A 22,255-nucleotide genomic window follows, 5' to 3' on the forward strand; every position below is an offset into this window, starting at 1 on the left:
CGTAAAAAGCACGTTAACGTGTTTGTTTTACGCAACGAGCGTCCTCTTTGAGATGTCAGTCGTCTTCGTGTTCACAGGAGCAGCTGGTGTGCAGCGTTACACAAGCAGCTCTGATTATTACTCATTAGCATGAGGGCAAAATTAATTCAAACTAAACATCTCACACAGGGGCGCAGATAGCCCCCCCCCCTTCACTCTCATGCTGTCCTATCAGCTGTGGTAAACTCCATCTTTGTACCAATCCAATGGTCAGTATTCAGTCTACTTATTATGTCACTTGTTCATCACATTAAATGAGATGTTATTGTCCTCTAAACAACCAACATGATGTTTGGAGACAGCTTTTTACAGAAGGACCACAAATGAAAGGAAAACTAATTCCACTAACAGATCCACAGAAATATAATCACCAACTATTTTCATCATCTGTTCATCATCAAAAGTCATTTTTCATAAAGAAATGTCAGAAAATGCTGTTTTCAGTCCCTCAGATATGGAGATCTTCTTTTCTCTGTTCTATCATAGATGTCATCGCATACAACACACATTTCAAGACCTTTATTCTACATCCAAGCACTTTTCAAACCTTGAAAACACCACACTAAAATGCCAGTGTTTTCAAGGATTTCCAGCACCGTACCAACCCTGTATATGGGGGTCTGTGGCATGGTAATGTTTGGGAACGCCTGATCAAGACATAAATAATAAAGCAGCGACAAAATTATCTTTTAAACATGTGTGTAGTTCATAGCACAATTTCAGCGAGAGACAAAAAAATTATTTGTCTCTCGCCGTTTATATATTTCTCTCTGAAATAAAAGTTCCCATGGCAGTCATCAGCATTACAAGCAACCAAGAGTGACAAGGCCAAAGGTCAAAACCACAGCCTTCCCTTTCTGTGGCTCTAAGATACCAGCACAAGGTATAACTTACGACCAACATCCATTAAACTGTCGCTGCTGTGTATGAGGGCCTCGTGCAAACTAGACTCAGGGCGGAAAACAGAACCAGCAGGCGGCGAGCGTGAAGCAGGGCTGGGCTCGCACACCCTAAACCACCATCGCTGCTATTAAAAACACTTAAAGGGTCGCCACACAGATATGAGCAGCCTGCAAGCTGGAAACAGATGCAGATAATAACACAGCAGAGCTGGAGGACGGAGCTCACGCTGAGAAAACTCATCAATATCACATGGGAACACTTTCAATGAGATTACGATGGAGATCCACAATCACGGTGTCCACGATCTGAGGGGATACGTGATGTGTTTCATACTGTGTGTGTGTGTATATATATATATATATATACTGTATATATATATATATATATGTATGGAGAAAGAGAGAGAGAGAGAGAGATGAGGACTCACGCGTTGCAGTAGGGTTTCTTGTCGTAGCCTTTGTAGTTCTTCATGTTCAGGGTCATTTTACAAACCTCGCAGTGGAAACATCCTTTATGCCAGTTCTGGAGACAACACACACACACACACACACACACACACACACACATACACACAGACCAATATTGGATTTGAGAAGTAATTAAAAGATAAATATCAGGCATTTCAAATATATCCAGCATCGCTATGTATTCATACTGAACATTTCTGACAACACCAGATGAGGCTGTGTACATCCTAAAGTTTAGTAAATGTTTTCCCTAAAAGCGAGTTTGAGGTTTTTAGCTGGTTGTAACTGACACAAAACAGATCCGTCTGGAAATCTTTCATTGGAAAAAAACCTGGAAAAATAAAACCATATCAGCATTTATTCTGGCTTGAAATTGTGGTTTTATGTCTTTGTGGTTAAAAAGACTTTTGTTTGCATTATTAATATCCTTTCTTTCCTTCTGTCACGTCCTCCTCCTCTCTAAATCACTGCCTCTCACATTGTCCACTCTCTCTTCAACCAAGGTAAGCGAAGTAAATCTGGTCCACGGATATTCTTTCTTCACCTTCACAAACTCGACAAATGTATATTTTCTGCAGCTCCGTTGAAACGGGAGTCTTTTATTATGAAAGGTGGGAGCTGATATCAGAGTCTTTTATTATGAAAGGTGGGAGCTGATATCAGAGTCTTTTATTATGAAAGGTGGGAGCTGATATCAGAGTCTTTTATTATGAAAGGTGGGAGCTGATATCAGAGTCTTTTATTATGAAAGGTGGGAGCTGATATCGAAGTCTTTTACTTTGAAAGGTGGGAGCTGATATCAGAGTCTTTTATTATGAAAGGTGGGAGCTGATATCAGAGTCTTTTATTATGAAAGGTGGGAGCTGATATCAGAGTCTTTTATTATGAAAGGTGGGAGCTGATATCGAAGTCTTTTACTTTGAAAGGTGGGAGCTGATATCAGAGTCTTTTATTATGAAAGGTGGGAGCTGATATCAGAGTCTTTTATTATGAAAGGTGGGAGCTGATATCAGAGTCTTTTATTATGAAAGGTGGGAGCTGATATCAGAGTCTTTTATTATGAAAGGTGGGAGTTGATATCAGAGTCTTTTATTATGAAAGGTGGGAGTTGATATCGTGTGCCTACATGCTGCCGTGTCATCCGACGCCTCGTCAGACAGACAGTGGATGAGTGAGGCCGGCGTGGATGAATTCATTATTCATCTCCGTTACGCAACACACTAGTAGGGAGGTGTTGCCATGCAAACACAAAAAGGCAACGCTTACTAACGGGCATTACAAAGATGTTTATCAAGAAATACAGAAATATTTACATTCATATACTATCACCTTACCTTCATATACTGTCACTTTACCTAACTGTCACTTAAAATGTATACTGTCACTTTAAACGTATATTCTGTCACTTTACCTTCATAAACTGTCACTTTAAATTAATATACTGTCAATTTACCTTCATAAACTGTCACTTAAAATGTATATACTGTCACTTTACCTTCATATACTGTCGCTTTAATTTTATATACTCTCAATTAAAATGTATATACTGTCACTTTACCTTAATATACTGTCAATTTACCTTCATATACTGTCGCTTTAATTTTATATACTCTCAATTAAAATGTATATACTGTCACTTTAAATGTATATACTGTCACTTTACCTTCTTAAAGTGTCACTTTGCCTTCATATACAGTCACGTTACATTCATATACTGTCACTTTGCCTTCATATACTGTCACGTTACATTTATATACTGGCACTTTACATTAATATATTGTCACTTTACCTTCATATACTGTCACGTTACATTTATATACTGGCACTTTACATTAATATATTGTCACTTTACCTTCATATAATGTCATTTTACATGTTTATACTGGCTCTAGTTTCTCCTCTTTTTACATAAATGATTTTATTTTACATATTTAATGAGTATTGTTGGAGGGAGCCTGAGATCTAAGATTTCCACTGCCAACGACTGTACATTAACTGTACATAAGACAATAAATAACTTGAATAAACAAGTTGTTATCAGACACATAATGCGCAGAATAAAGCGGATAATTGTGTACGAATAAAAGTGCTCACCTTGTCCAGGCAGCTGACTTTCTCCGTCGGGTAGACGATCTTCCCACAGCGGGCACACTGCGGGTTCATCCTCCAAACCTCCTCTGTCCCCGGCGGCTAATTTCCACTTGTACGACGGATGTGAGTTAGATGTTGTCCAGAACGAGAGTCCCAAATGTCCCCACGGAGCCACTCTTTAACCGGCAACAGCGTAAAACAAAATGCGGGGGTGAAAAAAAGCAGTGAGACGGCGGTTCTGCTCCCTCACTCAGCGGGCTCACCGTCCGGTGTGAAGGCTGGATGCTGCGCCGGGGACCAACCACTTCATCCGCGCGACAAGCTAGCAGGAATGAGCGCGAAGAACACCGGAAGTTATCCGGAAAACAGGAAGTGCCTACACGTCCCTTCAGCATAGAAAGAAAAAAATATATACATAAAATACAAAACAATTAAATACAATGAAATAATATGTTAATAGTAGCTCTGTTGAAAAGAAAGAAAGAAAGAAAATAAATATACATAGTAAAATTCAAAACAATTAAATAAAATGAAAATAATTAAATATTAATAGTTGTAGTCTGTTGTAGAAAAATAAAGAAAGTAAATATTCATAGTAAAATACAAACCAATTAAATTAAAATAATGGAATATAAATAGTAGCTCTGTTGTGATAAAATACTTAATTGAAGGAAAATGAATGATATACTATTTTAACGTTTGCTTCTACGTCAGTTAGCCTAGCCGAGGGAAGCCGTTAGCCTAGCCCCACATTCAAAGCTACATTTTACCTGCCGGTTATCTTTTATGTGGTATCGTAATTATGGAAAATGTGAGTGGTCGACTGGATATTGCAATTGGACACCCTCTGAAGTCTAATTATGAAGAGGGAAACCCGGGAATTATCCGGCGGGTTTCCACTAGAACATTTCAACAATGCCAGGGAGAAGAGGACAGATTCAGAAATGGACGGTACGTAATTCTTTATTCTTTAACAGCGCAACAAGTATTAGCTGTTGCTTGTGTACATAACTGTAATCTGTAACCTACGAACAGGATACGTATGTAGCAGCGAACCTTACGTCCGCCATTTTCTTCCCCCCGACAACGGCGTACAATTACGAAGCACCGTGACGTTCGGCTCGTTGTGGAGATGTTCTTCTTCTTTGAGGTCGAGGTGCATTAGCGCCACCAGCTGGTATGGAGTGTGGATCAGAATGTCTAATGTAGAATATTATAAATAAATACAAGAATAAATGATAAATAAAATCAATAACTAAACTCTTATCTTCTTAAAAATATTAATTTGTCCAAGATACTGAAACTATATATATAGTACTCGATAACACTAATTTCTTGAGTATTTTTCTAGAATATCTATAAGATCACACTGTACTTTTATGTGAGGTTTTGAATCAAATGCCTTCTTTCTTCCTCATATTTCTGATAATAAAGTATAATATGCTCTATTAATAATAATACATAAGTTTTATATATCACGTTTCCAGGTGCTCAAAAGAGAACAATTAAGTAAAATACAACTCCTCGCAGGAATATAGAATTTACATTTCACAAATACCATGTACTCAAAGTGGCAAGGCTCTATTGACAACTTGTCGGACAGTTTCTGTCATCCCTCGAAGAACTGACAGGAAGTCATAGAAAAAGTTACACCCTGTTAGACATGAATCTTTATCTTTATCCAGCATGAAAAAAAAATCCTAACTTTATATCCCTGCCAATGTTGCACCATTGGGGCCAATACCAATATCTTTTATTGGAAAGTTTAATTTACCCTTAAACCCTGAACCTTCGGGACTTGAAATGGTAGAAATACCAGGTTACCCTCATGTTGCCCGGAAGACAAAAACAACTCAACACTGTTAAATGTGGGTTTTTGTTTTACTGCCTGATTTCTTCCAGGTGCTCAGGTTATTCTTTACTAATCTATTTACTTTTTTGTAAACAACAAAAATCTAAATAAAAATAAAAGGTTGATGAATTAACCAGATGTGTAATATAACCTCCACTTACATATTTTATGTTTCTATGTAAATGTAATAGACCAGGCTGAACACCCATGTGCCGTCCTCTTTGTTTACCTTTTTTACATCCTGGCGTTTCCCTGGTAACCCCGTGTTTGACGTCACGACGTCAGGTCTGCAGAAATGCAATGAGTCTCGTACAGCTGTGGTAAAATGAGAGGTTTTCTAAAAGGGACTCTGGCGCTCATAAAAACTGCTGCTTTTGTCCACAGGGGGGCGCCATCGTTCCTCGTAACTTTAAAAAATACTTTTTTCACACCAGTGAAACTTCTGCTTAGTTGTAGAACTGAACTTGTTAAATATAAAGTAAAAGGTGTAAGGGTTTTCTTTTTCTAACAAATGAATAAGAATCACACAGTTGGGGAAAAAAAACAAAACAAGTTTTTGTTAATTCATTTTTTTATTAAACCCACAGGTGTACAACTTAAATTTAGTGCAAGTGTCGGTAAAAAGTGTCATCAAACAACAGGTGAGATTGATAACTTCAATCCAGTTATTTCTGAGGAGATAAAGGAGAGAGAGTCGACCGGCGGTGAATCCGTCCGTCCTGAACACCGGCTTCAGTACATGGAAGGTTTCTCCTCTCCTTTGGGATTGGTCACCTTCTCCAGATTCTTGTTGATGATGTCGTAAAGCTCGGCCTACCGAGAACACACACACACACACACACACACACACACACACACACACACAATACAGAAAAACACACATTTAAATATTCTTCTTCTTCGACAGCATGGTGGTAAATACTTCTGAGATCAGTCCGTCTTACGTAGAAGCCGCGAATGTCGAGGACGATGACTCGGATCTCAGAGTAGATGGCCTCGTCCTTCTCGTGGACCAGCGACCGGTAGTCCATCTGCAGGCAGAAGGAGGCCAGTCAGAGGTTTCCAACAACTTGATCAAAGCTTTAACGGGGTCAGATCTAGTTTAAAGCATTCAAAAACTATGTGGAGGAACCAGAGACTGTCTGTGGTCCCCCAGAGGTCTAGATAGGAGCTCACATTAGTCCAGAGACCAGACCAGACCATGTGGAGGAACCAGAGACTGTCTGTGGTCCCCCAGAGGTCTAGATAGTAGCTCACATTAGTCCAGAGACCAGACCAGACTATGTGGAGGAACCAGAGACTGTCTGTGGTCCCCCAGAGGTCTAGATAGTAGCTCACATTAGTCCAGAGACCAGACCAGACCATGTGGAGGAACCAGAGACTGTCTGTGGTCCCCCAGAGGTCTAGATAGTAGCTCACATGAGTCCAGAGACCAGACCAGACTATGTGGAGGAACCAGAGACTGTCTGTGGTCCAAACAACAAGGTCTCTGCTGTATTTATGTCTAGATGACCTTATTTGGAGTGTTGATGGAGCAGCTACAATGTTAGCGTAGCCTAGCACCATCAACCAGACTCCATTCAGAAAACCAGCGTTTTAAAAATAGATAAACTATAAACTCATGTTTACTGAGACATCAAGAGAGAATGGGCTCATTTTCTCATAGACTTCTATACGATCAGAGAGGAGTTTAAAGGCACTTTAGTAGTGGGGGTGAATACATTTATTTTTCCTGAAATGAATCGCCACTAAGAAAAGGTAGAAAATCACTGTGAATAAAACTCACCACGTGAGTCTCTTTGGAAGCTTTTCCAACAGCATCTCCCCTCTCTGAAAAGTACCTAAAGGATTTCAACAGAAAGGGTTTCAAAATGAAAATCTGCCACCAAAATTACCATCTAAATCAGGGGTCTTCAACGTTTTCAGGGCAAGGACCCCCAAGGCCTATAGAGACCCGGTGGAGGGACCCCCTATTACATATCATATAAAACTGTGTTCCTTATTAAACTAATGACGTATGTATACAACGCTAAGCAATTAAAATATTAATTTCATAATATTTTGATTCAAGAATCTGTCAACAATTGAACATATTGTAATTCTAGGTTGGCATTTCTACATCACAACTTAACATTAATACAACAATTGACATTTATTTTTGCTTATTAGACGTTTAGTAGGATGTATTTTGGGACATTTTAAATTTTGGACGTCAGTTTGGGGACTCCCCTGCTGCAGCTCTGCTGTTGAAGATCTCTGGTCTAAATGATACGTTTTCAGATTTTGGAATATTCAGGAGACGCAGCCTCCAAGTGTTTCATTAAACCTTCGTATCCAGCTTACTTGTTGATGTTGGTCTGAAAACTGTCAACTTTGGTCTTCACCGCGACGATTCTCTCCAAGATTTTCTCCTGCGGTGAGAAAAACAACAATCAATAATCCGCTGGAAACTTTAACCAGACAGGAATGCAAGCTGGCGAACGCACCTGGATGGCGACCCCGAAGTCGTTCCCGTCTTCGATCTTTGGGACGAGGTGCTGAATCCAGCAGGAGACCTGCAGCGCGACACCACCACAACATTTCAGACCAGTACTTCACTCAACGGGGGAAAACCACCCAGCTCGGCGTTTCACTCACGGTGATGATGGTCTCCCTGAGGGCGATGATCTCCGGCTTCACCCTCTCCAGCAGCACCATCACCTTCTCGTTGCCCTTGATGAAGCCACATTTTGGAGCTGCGGGACGGGGAGGAGACGTTTAGTTTCTTCCCGTCATCCACATCGTGTGCAGACACACACAAAAGACTTTACCTTTCTTCTTCTTCTTCTCGTCATCGGCCTCCTTCGTATCCGTCTCCATTTCCTGTTTCACACAAAAATCATCTTTAAAGGTGACCTTTTCTTGTCGTGTGTGAGTTTATCGTCATACAGGTGTTTCTGTTGTGGAAGGGTTAGTAAAACAACTCTTTAAATGCCTCCTTGAGTTTAATACGTATATATTTGCATGTATATGCTAATTAATTCCCAGTGTAACTCCCCGAGACCAGGAGGAAGAGGTCTGACCATCAAGCAGACACACCCAGCAGGTGAGAGCTCACCTCATCGTCCGGGGAAGGAGGGTCCGGTACGGGGATGTCCAGGGGGCCCCGGAGCGAGGACAGGTCCGTCACGCTGAGGACGTCATCCTGAAAACACACACAGACGGGATGAAGACGGTGTGTGTGTGTGTGTGGGTTAACAGCTGGACCTGCTGAGATCGTGTGATGCCACGCTGAACTTCCTGACCTTCAGCAGCTCATCCAGCAGCACGATCTTCTGGGGGATGTAGCTGGAGAACAGAGTCTCTGCCTGGAGGAGAAACAAACACATTATAGCGTTCTCCTGTCTCTATGGAAGCCTGTTAACGCCACTGTAAGAAAAGAAAGAGAAGCTATCAAAATGTTGACTTAGTATCTCAAAATAACGAGTTTATTAAGTCAATATTTTGATCAAATTTCTTTTTTTAGATACTGTCATTATTTTGAGCAAGTTTCTCATTATTTTGAGAAAGCTGCTCTTTTTTACATTGGTGTTAATGGGCTTCCGTACACGTCACACTGAGTGAGAACCGCAGAATAAATGTGAACAAACCTCCTTATACAGGGACTGCCTGAAGGTGTCCACCTGTGGAAGAGGGAGACGTGGATGAAATACCAGAATTTAAGCTGCTGACTCATGTTGCAGAACATTTTACTTTCGTTTTCCCCCTCAGGAGGAGGAGGAGGAGGGGGAGGAGGAGGAGGGGACTTCCACCGAGGAGCGGCTGGTCTTTTTTTACTTTTTATGCTCAAAAAACTGCATAAAAATATAATTAGTAAATGTCCTCGACAGTGTCGCGTGCAGCCGGCCGTACCTCCGCGTTAAACCGGAGAGGAACTCACCTTCGCCGCGGCCGCGCTGCTTATCTTCAGCGTTGAGGTCTTCGACATTGTCCGACTCTTCCGAGTTGAAGGGAAAAAGTAAAAACGAACACTTCAGTTCAGATTCTCAAATGAAGTCAGAAGAGTCGCTCGGCAGCAGGAGAGGACGATGCGGCTCACAAAGGGGATTCTTTTATTTCCTCAACGAGTTTGCTTTCGATTTACTGTCGGATGATGCAGGTAGCGCCGCCTCTCTGTCTCCCTCCGCGCCTGAAAGTAGGACGTGTCCTGAGTTTACAGCGTAATTTGCGTTATAGCTTTATGAATAAATACAAGATAATAATAAGAAGAAGAAGAATGGAACTATAAAGTTACACAAATAATAACAAATACATAATGCATAATGATAATAACAATAGGAATAAAACTACAAATCATAATTACAGTGGATAATAATAATAAACAAGAAGTATTAGAATCAAAATACATATAATAATTACAGCGGATAATCTAAATATAATAGATAGCGGATAATATCTTAATAACAATAATAATATATAATTGAAATAATGTTAAAAATAAATATAGATACAATCCTCCACATCATGCAGACTGAGTGGAGACATTAATATCTAAAAAATAATGACTTAATGTATTTACTCGATATTTTTGAAAACTAAACTCATTATTTTGAGAAAGTGATAGTTCTTACAGTGGCGGCAATGGGCTTCCGTATGTCACCGATTATTTTTATATTCGGAGGATGACTAGCAAGCAAAAAAACAAAACACAAAACTTCCACTTGTAAAACTTAACTTTTACTTTGTTAAATTCTGCACAGGCCGGTTTTATTTTGAAAAATAAAACGTGATCGGTCCAGGAAGTAGATCCGGAAGTACCAAACGTCAAACTTGTTCCGCGTTTAAAGCTACAGTTAGCTTCACGGTGAGCTTCGGCGGCGCCGCACTATTTAACCGCTGACATGGACTTAAAAGCGCCGCATGTTATATTAACATAAACAGCGCGAGACAACCGTCGAAGCTCGTGACGACTGCATACTTAATTCAGAAGGTAACGTTGTTGTTTGTTGTGGTTTTCTTCACGTAGTAACTTAAAAGTTTCGGTTTCAAAGCTACCGAAACTTAACGCGCGACGTTCGTTAGCGCTGGTTAAACAAACGTTGATGGTCGCGTACAGATGTCGGTAAGAGCGTCGTCCCGTCGTGTTTACGACTTTAATGTTCGGTTTGTTTACGTCCCCGAACAGCGAAGCTAAGCTTAGCCCGGACTTTCCAACGGTGACGTCATATGACGCGTTTAACGTAGAGCCTGGAGGGACAATTTAAACCTGCTGTATATAAATGTATTTATTATTTAATTTTATTTCGGGTTTGAAAAATATTGATCAATACTGGATTTCTTCCACTTAAATATAATATAATAATAACAATTGATACTTTATTTTCCACACATAAACCACAATATGTAATCCTCTTCTATTACATGTTTTTGTGTTGTGTATTTTTCATGCATTATCTTTGTATTTTATTTTTCTGCATATGATCCGAAAGCACATTTCCGTTCACTTTTCTGACAATTGATTAAAATAAATAACTGATTGTAACCTGTTCTAACATAATTTCCTGTTTGACTAGTATTCCTTTTCTTTCTTATAAGTATGTTAAGTATGACATTATTATTTAGAATCAGTATTATCCAGTTTTAATAATATAATAGCAATCCATACTTTATTTTATGTTCTTTTTTTATTACCACATATACCAGAATATGTTATATTGTTATGTTCTGTTCTTTTCATGCATTATCTTTGCATATTATTTTCCTGCATATGATCCTAAAGTACTTTGTGGTATGAAATGTGCTTTATGAAATTAGTCATTTATTAGTCAGTCTAACTTCCTAATACTTCTTATATTTCACTATGTTTCCGGTATAAACTAGATTTGATTTGTCCCCGGCCAAGGAGATTTTTTTATTGGTTAAATTTAGTTGAAAATGAAGACATTTTTATATTTTATATCAACGTTTCTGTGAATTGCCAGATCAAGACTTTCAGGAAGTTGTGATCAACATTTTCTACAGATTTTTATGTATTTTTTCCCGTGAAGTTGAGATTGATTAATTAATTAACTTCCAGAGCTGGGGTAAAGAGAATAATGCCATTTCTTCAGCGTGTCTGAATGAATTTAAAGTGCCGTTTTCTCTCCGACAGCTATGAGCAGCCCCCCGTCCGTCCAGATGGCCGAGCTCAGGAGGAGGTCCCAGTCGCTCCTCTCCTCCTCGGGTTTGGCCCAGGATGTGAAGGCCGAGGTCCAGGCCATGGCCGGCACCGCCCTGCCTCTGGCGGAGAAGTACCCTCACCTGGGAGTGGAGGCCATGTTGAGGGAGAACACGGCGTGCTGCAGCAGACGGGAGGTAAGGCACACACTTCTCCCTCTGGTGCTGCTGCTTGGATACACACACACACACACACACACACACACACATACACACACATATATATATATGTTTATTTATTTACGGAACTTGACATTTTCAGGAACATTCTGGAACGTTTATTGAACCTGGACTTAAACAAACAAACAATATATAAAGCAACTTTAGTAAATGCGGTGCCCATGTTGTCGATGGACGATGACGTGTGGTAACACTGGTTTGGACCTTCCTTTTTTTTTGAGAGTGAGCATCTTGTACTTCTCTCCGTCTCTCCTCCAGGTCCTGGAGTCTTTGAGTAGACTGGTCAAGGCCTTGAGTATCCTGGAGAAGTACGGCTGCAACCTGACGAGTCCCGCCAGGCCCAGATACTGGAGGAGCGTCAAGCACAACAACCCCGTCTTCAGGACGACGGTGGATGCCGTTAAGGTGAGCAGCGCTCCCCGTGTCGAGTATGGACGTGACTCTGTTCTGAAGGTCATGAAGTTCATCTCATGTTCGTACTTCCAACATCGTTTTGTCTCCGCAGGGAGGCCGGAGGGTCTTGTATCTGTACGGTTACACCAACCAGCAGATCGATGGCCTCAGTTTCCCCGACGAAGTCACCGAACCGGACGCCGCCACGGTCGCCGCGGTGACGCTGGAGGTCATGACCTTACGCACCGAGGTGGACATGCTTTTTAAGGTTTGTGTTTTCTTTTTTAAACGTTGGCTGTTTATTGTTTTGGTGTAATAAAATGTCCTTATTCTGTATCTCATACGTGTTTTTTTTAGGGCACGCATCCTCACCTGGAACACTTCAAAGACATCATCCCGTTCATCGTCCAGCAGGTCTGTACAAACGTCTCTGGTGGCTGCAAACTCGCCGCTCTGTGTCCAAACATTCCACTTTCTTCATTTTAAAATTTTAAATAAAGAACAGTAGAAACACCACATTTTAAAAAGCCTTCAGAGACGCGGTGGTTCAGGGTTGCAGGACGTGAGGAGTGTTTAATGAGATGCTGGTTTCTTCAGGAGAAGCCGGTGAGCGACGCTGTGGTCGTCCTGCCTGGAAAGGAGCAGGAAGACAAACCCCAGGTTCCACCTAAACCCACTCAGGGCCTCGGAGGGCAACCTCTGAAACCGTCAGCAGGTGAGCCGCCGCGCCTCGTCCCGTTCCCTCATCGACTTCTCACAGAACTTCATATGGATTTATTATCATTTAGTGTGTTTCTGTTCTGGGAGCCTCTCTGACTCCCTGCTGCAGTACCACTCTCCACCTGAACTGTTTTTGATGGGCCAGCAGGGGGAGCTGTTTTACAACATAAAAGTCTTATTATTAAACGTTTATTTTGTGGTTGCAATTATGAAGTATCAAATAAATAACATACTCACAAGTATAGTGGACATTGGGTTACTGTACATGTACATATTTAAATACATTTTTAATTAATAGGAAAACCCAAGTTCATGTCATCTATTATTGCATTACTTCCTGACGTTTTAGATTTTTGTCGCGGGATCGTTTCAGTAAGGAGATATTCAGGCAGGGTGTCGTATCGAAGTCACCGGTGCAGCTAGAAGAATAAAAGCAATGACTGTCGGTCTTCTTCCTCTCCAGGCTCTTCTGCCAGGAGTGACTGTAACTTGTGTGGCGCCCCCTCCTGTCTGGTTTGCCCGTCTTGTGACAATCAACATTTCTGCGACGCATGTGATGACCTCTTCCACCGCCACCCCTCCCGGGCCAATCACAAGAGAGACACAATACAAGGTATGCCAAATCACAACAGGCTTTTAAAACCGGGAATACAACGTTGTTTTAATGTGTTTCCACCTCCGTTTGTTGATGATTTGTTTGCAGAGACCTGCAGCATCTGTGGGACCTCGGCCGTGCACGCCCAGTGCTCCACCTGCGTCCAGAAGCTGTGCGAGAACTGCGACAAGCTTCTCCACTCTCACCCCGACCGCAAAGGACACAACAGGACGTTTATGACACCGGCCAAAACATCCAGGTGAGGAACAGTTTTGATGATGAACAGATGATGAAAATAGTTGGTGATTATATTTCTGTGGATCTGTTAGTGGAATTAGTTTTCCTTTCATTTGTGGTCCTTCTGTAAAAAGCTGTCTCCAAACATCATGTTGGTTGTTTAGAGGACAATAACATCTCATTTAATGTGACGAACAAGTGACATAATAAGTAGACTGAATACTGACCATTGGATTGGTACAAATATGGAGTTTACCACAGCTGGAAGGTGCTGGAAAAGCATGGAAATGCACCTTGAAATGCTTGAAAGTGCTTGAATTTGACTTTGGAGGAACCCTGTAAGTGAATGATTAGTGATCTCAGACTCTCCTGTGAGTAAATGTCTGTTTACTTCCTCTCTCCGTCCTCCAGTCCGTCCCTGTCGCCGTGGAAATGCGCTCATTGCACCACGGTGAACGAGATGCGAGCCGTCCTCTGCACGACCTGCGAGCGGCCTCGACTCGCCACGGCCGCGTCCGCCGCCCAAGAAAGCCTGACGTCGGCAGCAGCAACGTCTCCCAACACGGGTGAGACTAAAAAACCTGCACCGGTCATCATGATGGGAAAACATCAAAAGTTAGAAAATGAAATAAAAAACAGCAGGGACCAAAAAAGAAAAAGAAAACAGATGGGAAAACTAAACTTCACACCTGTGTAGAGATGTTGGCTACATTTCATCTGGTGTCTGTATTTGGTTGTGAGACGGGACCTCGTACCCAGGACAGTCCCGAGCCCCGCCCCTCTCTGCAGGGAGAGAATCCTGGTGGGGGGGTCCACGGTCGGACTTCAACCAACTTAAAATGCTAATGACAAACTGTGGTGTTGACATGAGGAATTATTGTTTGAATGAGTGTCTCGTCCCCTCAGAGTGGCAGTGTAAGAGCTGCACCGTGGTGAATCAAGGCAGCAGCATCCTCTGTGAGGTGTGTGAGCGCCCCCGTCTGGCCACCCGCCCCCCGGTCGCCCCGCTGCTGTCCAGCCCCGGATCTCTGCCCGACTCCGGGACGAAGGTTGGCCTCTCCTCTTCGTCTTTCTTGACCTCGTTGACGTCACGCATGTTGTCGGCTCCGTTTTGTCCCCAGACGTCCAGACCAGTCTTTCAAACACTGAATCTAAATATATAACTTAAAAGGTGATGATGCCTCCAAGTGGCCAAAAGAGTCAGTTGCAGGTTTAAAGACATGATAAAGGAGGATTTTCAGTTGACTCTTCTCTTAAAAGTCTGTGGTATCCAGTATTGTGTCCTAAGTGTCTAACGTCCTCTGTCCAGTGGATGTGCCAGTTCTGCACCTTCGTGAACAGCAGTCCCAGCGTGGCCTGCGAGATGTGCAACCTGTCCTGCAAAGACTCCGCCGGCGTTTCTCTGCCTCAGTCCCTCCAGCAGACGGCGTCCAGCCCCAGAGACCAGCCCACGTCGGGGCCGAGGCCCCAGCCCAAGCCCCGGGTCAGCGTGGAGGCCAAGCGGCAGAAGACGATGAGGGAGGACGGCCTCCACCTCGTCCACCAGATCAGAGTAGGTCAACACGGACCGGGAAACGGTTTCTCTTTAAAGAAATTAGCTGAAATCCTTCAGCTTAAAAAGAAAGATGAGATTAATTCTCCAAATTCCAAACAAGACAATATAATAATAATAATAATAATAATAATAATAATAATAATAATATCACAGTATGAAAAAGTAAAGAAACGCGTCGACTCGCCGGTTCCTCCTCACAGGAAGCAGAGAAGCGCGGCGTCAGTGCTGAGGAGGTGTACGCCGCCATCTGCATGTGCGGCGGCAGCAACGCCAACCCCTGTGATTGGCTGATGTCGGAGCTGCCTCACCTGCTGGACGAGATCTGCGCCATGGCGGCGTCCGTGCAGCTGAACTACGGAGCAGGGGATTGTGGGACGCAGCCGGCGGTGGAGCCGGACGGAGAGGAGGTGGAGCCGAGCGTCCGCGGCGTCGCGGGTGAAGGCGTGAAGCTGTCCCGGGCCGAGGCCAAGCTGGCCTGGCTGTCGGCGGGGGGGGACACTGACAGAGCCGTGAGACAGCTGCTGAGAGACAGACAGGTCAAGGTAGGACCTGTCTCACGTCTTCAACATCATACGCAATGTGTTTATTTTTTAAACACACATTTTATTTATAAAGCACTTTTCTGGGTACTCAAAGGCACTTTAACATAAATATAAAACAATTAATAGACGGTATTAAAAACATAAATAAAAGTTTAAAAGCTTGTACGTATCAGATGTATGAGATAACACAATTTAAAAATCTAAAAGAACGTGATGTATATATTGTCCAGATGAAGGAGCTGCACTCTCTGGGCTTCAGAGACGCGTTTCAGTGCGAGGAGGCCCTTCGGCTGAGCGGTGGGGAGGTGAAGGGGGCTCTGTCTCTGCTGCAGCGCCCCCTGCTGGAGCCCTTCCACCAGCGGATCTGGACCGACCAGCCGGAGCCGCCGATCGATCCCAAACACCCGGACAAACAGGTTGGGGCCTTGCAGTGTGCTTGTGTCTGTTATTTTAGACTTCGCTGCTGCTCTGACTGTGTGTGTGTGTGTCTCTCTGTGTGTGTCTCTGTGTGTGTCTCTGTGTGTGTGTGTGTGTGTGTGTGTGTGTGTGTGTGTGTGTGTGTGTCTGTGTGTGTGTTTCAGAGGATGTGCCGGCGTCTGCTGGCGCTGTACGACCTGCCCAGCTGGGGGCGCTGTGAGCTCGTCCTGTCGCTGCTCCAGGAGCCCGACGTCACCTACTCTCTGGAGGACGTGGTCCAGGCCGTCAAGGAGTCGCACAACAAGGACTTCATCAGGCGCCTCCTCAACAACGAGTGTCCCATCTGTCTGAGCATCTTCCCCCGCAGCAAGGTGACGCCTCGCCGCTCACGCCGCCACCGCGGTTTCACGCCGCCACCGCGGTTTCACATGTGTTATCTCAAGTAAAACTTATTTTAGAGTAACTAAAGGAACAGAATTACACCTGGTCAAGAAATAATAGAGCGGCGACAAACAATCTTCTACTCCTCCTCCTCCTTATACTCTGTCTTCTCCTCCTCCTCCTTATACTCTGTCTTCTCCTCCTCCTCCTTATTCTCTGTCTCCTCCTCCTCCTCCTCCAGATGCAGTCCCTGACTTCCTGTCAGTGCTCCGTGTGCCACGAGTGTTTCGGGCAGCACTTCACCATCACCGTGAGAGACAGACACATCAGAGACATGGTGTGTCCCGTCTGTGGCGAGCCGGACATCAACGACCCCGAGCAGCTCGACAGCTACTTCTCCACGCTGGACATCCAGGTGCCGCGGAGAGGACGGTGATGTCATCACCCTTTAGAGCAGGCTGATTGGTTCTAACGGGACGTTTTCATGTGTTTTCCAGCTGCGTGACTGCCTGGAGGTGGACGTGTACGACCTGTTTCATAAGAAGCTGACTGAGCACGCTCTGATGAAAGACCCAAAGTTCCTGTGGTGCTGTCATGTGAGTAACGCCAACGAGATAGAATATTAACACGCTCTGCTTAAACAAACATCTCCCTGGAAAGGATGCGTATTTGCATGAATGGTAAACAAGCTCGCCGTCTTCCTCAGTGCACCTCCGGGTTCATCAACGACGACCAGCTCAAGGTCACCTGTCCGTCCTGCCGCAGGAGCTTTTGTGCTCAGTGCAAGAAACCGGTGAGTAGAGACGCAGGGGGAGGCCTCCTCTCTACGTTGTGATAACGGACGTTAGGAATTCAGCCTTGACGCTCCGGTGACCTCTTGTAACTGTTGCCACAGTGGGAAGCCCAGCACCAGGATCTGTCCTGTGAGCAGTTCCAGCAGTGGAAGAGGGACAACGATCCGGACTACCAGAGGCAGGGCCTGGCCGGCTTCCTTAGAGACAACGGCATCAGTGAGACGCAACTCGTTTATAACCCCACTCAAAGTACTTTAAACAGGGTCCATACGGGTGCTGGACATCCTTGAAAACACTAGGAAAGTCCTTGGATTTAGAATAAAGTGCTTGAAATGTGTGTTGTATGTGATGACATCTATGATAGAACAGAGAAAAGAAGATCTCCATATTTGAGGGACTGAAAACAGCATTTGGAAATTTGGAAAGTGCTTGAATTTGACTTTGGAAAAGGTGGAGGAACCCTATTTAAATCACTTATTTTTAAGTTTGCATGCTTCCTGTTTGGTTTTGATTCGTTTCCTTTGATTATATGGTCACTGTGATTGTATTAATTGGAGTGGGTTAGGGTTAGGGTTAGAGTGGAGAGGGCGCCAGCACATGCATTTAAATAATGAACGTGTGAACTAACCTTTCAAGTGCATGTTAATGTCCTCCGTCCCTGTTCCAGACCTGAGTGAATGACCAGTATGTGTGTCCTCCTGCAGCCTGCCCTCACTGCAGGTTCCAGTACGCGCTGACCAAAGGCGGCTGCATGCACTTCAGCTGCTCCCAGTGCAGGTACCAGTTCTGCAGCGGCTGCAACAACCCCTACCACAAGGTGAGACCATGCAGAGAAGAACTTTCAGCTGTTGTTTCTAACTAATGATGCTACATTTAATTCTGATCTGGCCCTCATCAAAGCTCCTGTGTTTGTGCTGTATGTGCTGCAGACGGTGTGTAAGACGGCCCAGTGCAGTTACACCGGTCTACATGCCCACCACCCCCGAGACTGCCTCTTCTACCTCCGGGACTGGGAGCCGCCCCGGCTGCAGGCCCTGCTGCAGGTCCACACCTCGTCTTCTTAAAATAAAACGCTGCATTGACAGAAGTCTGTTTACGCTAAAACTGATGAAAGTTGGATGTGATTCGAAAGTTATGCAGAGTCAAAGGTACAAATGTTTTTCTACCTGATAGAATCAGTACTTGAACACAAGTATCTGAACTTCTACTTCTTCACTCAAGTAAAAGTGAAAAGGTACGGGCTCTGGAATGTACTCTGAACTCTCGCCCAGCAACACTTAAGGTGGACTGACCCTTAAGGTGGAGCTGGAAGCACTTACAAATCCTAACTTTAATGTAGTTTTAGATACATTTTAGATACATGTGTGGAACTAGTTGAGGAATGAATGGGATGTTTCTGTCCCTTCTCTCCCTGCAGAGGAGCGGTGTGGACTTCAACACGGAGCCTTCTACTGGAGCTCAATCTGGTAAAACTCATCCAGCTCCGCCTCCATCCTGCTCAGCAGGTCAACAAAACACATTATTTATTATCGCCTTATTTCTGCCTCCAGATGCTTGTTGTGTGATGGAGCAGAAAGATGAAGCAGGCCAGCAGATCGACTCACCGTGTGGCCTTCAAACACAGCTGGGACAGGCCGGCCTCTGCGAGTGAGTCTGAATGCAAAACAACCTCTTCTGAAAACGAGCTGACCAACAGTACACTCTTGTTTTGGAACTTTTTTCAACATGCTTTGCTGACTTCTTTTTTTACATGCTATACTATTTATTTTTTTACGTGCTATATTGACTTTTTTTTTGAAACTTTTTTTTATGTGCAATACTAACTTTTTTTACATGCTATACTGACTTTTTTTTTTACCTTTTTTACATGCTATACTATGACTTTTTTTTTACTTTTTTTACATGCTATACTGACTTTTTTTAAACGTTTTTTACATGCTATACTATTACTTTTTTAAAACTTTTTTTACATGCTATACTGACTTTTTTTAAACGTTTTTTACATGCTATACTATGACTTTTTTTTTAACTTTTTTTACATGCTATACTGACTTTTTAAAAACTTTTTTTACATGCTATTCTGTGACTTTTTTTACGTGCTATACTGACCTTTTTTTACTTTTTTTACATGCTATACTGACTTCATTAAAACTTTTTTACATGCTATACTATGACTTTTTTTTTACTTTTTTTACGTGCTATACTGACTTTTTTAAAACTTTTTTTACAAGCTATACTATGACTTTTTTTTTTACTTTTTTTACATGCTATACTATGACTTAAAACTTTTTATGTGCTATACTGACTTTTTTTTACTTTTTTTACATGCTATACTGACTTTATTAAAACTTTTTTACATGCTATACTATGACTTATTTTTACTTTTTTACATGCTATACTGACTTTTTTAAAACTTTTTTTACATGCTATACTGACTTTTTTAAAACTTTTTTTACATGCTATACTGACTTTTTTAAAACTTTTTTTACATGCTATACTATGACTTTTTTTACGTGCTATACTGACTTTTTTTACTTTTTTTACATGCTATACTATGACTTTTTTAAAACTTTTTTTACATGCTATACTATGACTTTTTTAAAACTTCTTTACATGCTATACTATGACTTTTTTTTTTACTTTTTTTACGTGCTATACTGACTTTTTTTAAACTTTTTTTACATGCTATACTGACTATTTAAAAAAAAATGTACATGCTATACTGACTTATTTTTACTTTTTTACATGCTATACTATGACTTTTTTTAAACTTTTTTTTACATGCTATACTGACTTTTTTTACGTTTTTTACATGCTATACTGACTTTTTTAAAAAACTTTTTCTACATGCTATACTATTACTTCTTTTTTACTTTTTTACATGCTATACTGACTTTTTTTAAACTTTTTTTACATGCTATACTATGACTTTTAAAACTTTTTTTACGTGCTATACTGACTTTTTTTTTACTTTTTTTACATGCTATACTGACTTTTTTAAAACTTTTTTACATGCTATACTATGACTTTTTTTTTACTTTTTTTACGTGCTATAGTGACTTTTTTTAAACTTTTTTTTACATGCTATATTGACTTTTTTATAAACTTTTTTACATGCAATACTAACTTTTTTTACATACTATACTGACTTTTTTCTACTTTTCTTACATGCTATACTGACTTTTTTTAAACGTTTTTTACATGCTTTAATGACTTTTTTTACGTTTTTTACATGCTATACTATGACTTTTTTTTAAACTTTTTTTACGTTCTTTACTATTACTTTTTTAACTTATTGATATGCTATACTCACATACATACTCACATTACATACTATAAAAATTATAGTATGTAAAAAAAAAAAAAAAAAAAAAAGTCACAAGAAAATGATGGCATCGAATGTCAAAAAAGTTTAAATAACAAGTTCACCAAACACAAGAAACAACAACATAAAAGAAGACAATCAATTTGTAAAAACAAACACTTATTTAATTAAAGTTTTATTTTATCGGGAATTTCAAATTTACATTACAAAATGTCTTTTCTGAGGAAGCTCTAACCGAAACAGCAGGAATATTGACATAACATGATAACATGCACTCAAACACATAAAATAGACAAACAGTGTCAACTCACAGTATACGGTCCCGAATAACATACATGCAAAGATTTAAAACACATTTATTCAAACTATGACAGTGTCATAAAAGTTAAGTCGGAAAAAGTCATATAGCGTGTCGAAAAGGGTCACAAAAAAGTCCTAGTATAGAATTAGCTTGGCGTCGGGTGTGACCGTACATTTACACACCTGTACCTGCTGACTCCTAACAGGAAGCACTACAAGGAGTACCTGGTGAGTCTGGTCAACGCCCACTCTCTGGACCCGGCACCGCTCTACGAGGCCAACGAGCTGCTCCGGGCCTGCGAGCGGTACCAGGTGGACACGCAGCGAGGAGACGACGAGGACGACAACCTTCACCACGCTCGCCTCCTCAAGGTGAGACACCGAGGACACTCCACCTTTAGCAAGGCACTGATCCAGCTGTTGAGTCTATTCTCTAGTCTCTTCAAAAGGAAGTGATGTGTTAAAGTTACACCAACGATCATCTAGTTAATATAATGTCAGGTCACAGTACACTTTAGCTGTACTAGTACTGCATGTTCAAACAGAACTTGTTAATACTACCATCTGCATGATAAAATACACATTTTATTATTTTATTATCATTATACTTGCCAACATTTTCAGTGTCATTTGAATGGCAGCGTGATACTCTGTTTCAGTAACAGTACTAATACCACAAAGTAAAAAAATTACTTTTCTGTATGTACTTTTGTCGTGAATTTCCGTTCTTTCTCTCGTGTTTGTTGTGATGTGTGTTTTTTTTTTCGCCCCTCAGAAACTGATGGACGTTCCTCTCGGAGAAAAAGTTCCTCGAAACAAATGAAAGCATCGAATGCAACCAGAAGTCTGAGATGAACACCAGCTGGTTTTAATCTCCGGTTTGGTCTCCACCCTCCGACACTAACGAATGTCAGCTGAGTGCCAAAACAAAAGGAGGAAGGTTAAAAACGGAGGCAGCTCTGTCTGTTCACGATAAACGGATTATGAAGCTTGTTGGGATTTTCTTCTCAGACGGATAAATATTCTTAAAAATAAATTTATCTGTGGTGTAAAGACGTATCCATATGATGGTTTGTTGAAATTAATGTTAAAAAATGTCTATCAGAACAATGTAGCGTAATTCTATAAACACAGAAATTAAATATTAAGAGTAAAATGATCTGCTTTCTGGGGTTTTGTCTGTTTTTGTCTTCATATCTGAAGGATGAATAAATAAATACTGACGTTTTAAAATGTGTCTTCATTGATGTGACGTGTCAATACTTGTTG

The 22,255-nt window shown here is 41.7% G+C and overlaps 2 protein-coding genes across 4 annotated transcripts; one reads left to right on the forward strand and one right to left on the reverse strand.

Moving 5' to 3' along the window:
* Positions 1–5,905: 5,905 nt before the first annotated feature.
* Positions 5,906–9,502, reverse strand: psme2 (proteasome activator subunit 2). 2 transcript variants are annotated; one of them, XM_084033223.1, is made up of 11 exons: positions 9,272–9,501; positions 8,982–9,014; positions 8,637–8,699; positions 8,450–8,536; positions 8,163–8,214; positions 7,990–8,087; positions 7,839–7,907; positions 7,696–7,763; positions 7,139–7,193; positions 6,297–6,383; positions 5,906–6,165 (listed from the first exon to the last, which is right to left on the reverse strand). In XM_084033223.1, the coding sequence occupies exons 1-11, from the start codon at positions 9,317–9,319 to the stop codon at positions 6,085–6,087; spliced, it is 741 nt and encodes a 246-aa protein (XP_083889349.1). In that variant the 5' UTR covers positions 9,320–9,501; the 3' UTR covers positions 5,906–6,084. The 2 variants fall into 2 exon arrangements, with proteins under 2 accessions (XP_083889349.1, XP_083889350.1); XM_084033224.1 differs by lacking the exon at positions 8,982–9,014 and having other exon boundaries at positions 8,637–8,732; positions 9,272–9,502.
* A 639-nt stretch (positions 9,503–10,141) lies between these two features.
* Positions 10,142–22,219, forward strand: LOC311028573 (E3 ubiquitin-protein ligase RNF31-like). Of its 2 annotated transcripts, none has more exons than XM_084033218.1 (24): positions 10,142–10,321; positions 11,483–11,685; positions 11,986–12,132; positions 12,233–12,388; positions 12,478–12,534; positions 12,718–12,835; positions 13,304–13,453; positions 13,544–13,694; positions 14,084–14,238; positions 14,579–14,721; positions 14,982–15,224; positions 15,428–15,769; positions 16,000–16,185; positions 16,351–16,557; positions 16,809–16,982; positions 17,065–17,163; positions 17,274–17,360; positions 17,463–17,577; positions 18,066–18,178; positions 18,291–18,404; positions 18,779–18,827; positions 18,912–19,008; positions 21,193–21,358; positions 21,762–22,219. In XM_084033218.1, exons 2-24 carry the CDS (start codon positions 11,485–11,487, stop codon positions 21,807–21,809), a joined length of 3,318 nt encoding a protein of 1,105 aa, XP_083889344.1. In that variant the 5' UTR covers positions 10,142–10,321; positions 11,483–11,484; the 3' UTR covers positions 21,810–22,219. The 2 variants fall into 2 exon arrangements, with proteins under 2 accessions (XP_083889344.1, XP_083889345.1); XM_084033219.1 differs by having other exon boundaries at positions 12,721–12,835.
* The last annotated feature ends 36 nt before the right edge of the window (positions 22,220–22,255 follow it).

This window comes from Eutrigla gurnardus, assembly GCF_963514095.1.
Source record: "Eutrigla gurnardus genome assembly, chromosome: 18".
NCBI lineage: Eukaryota > Metazoa > Chordata > Actinopteri > Perciformes > Triglidae > Eutrigla > Eutrigla gurnardus.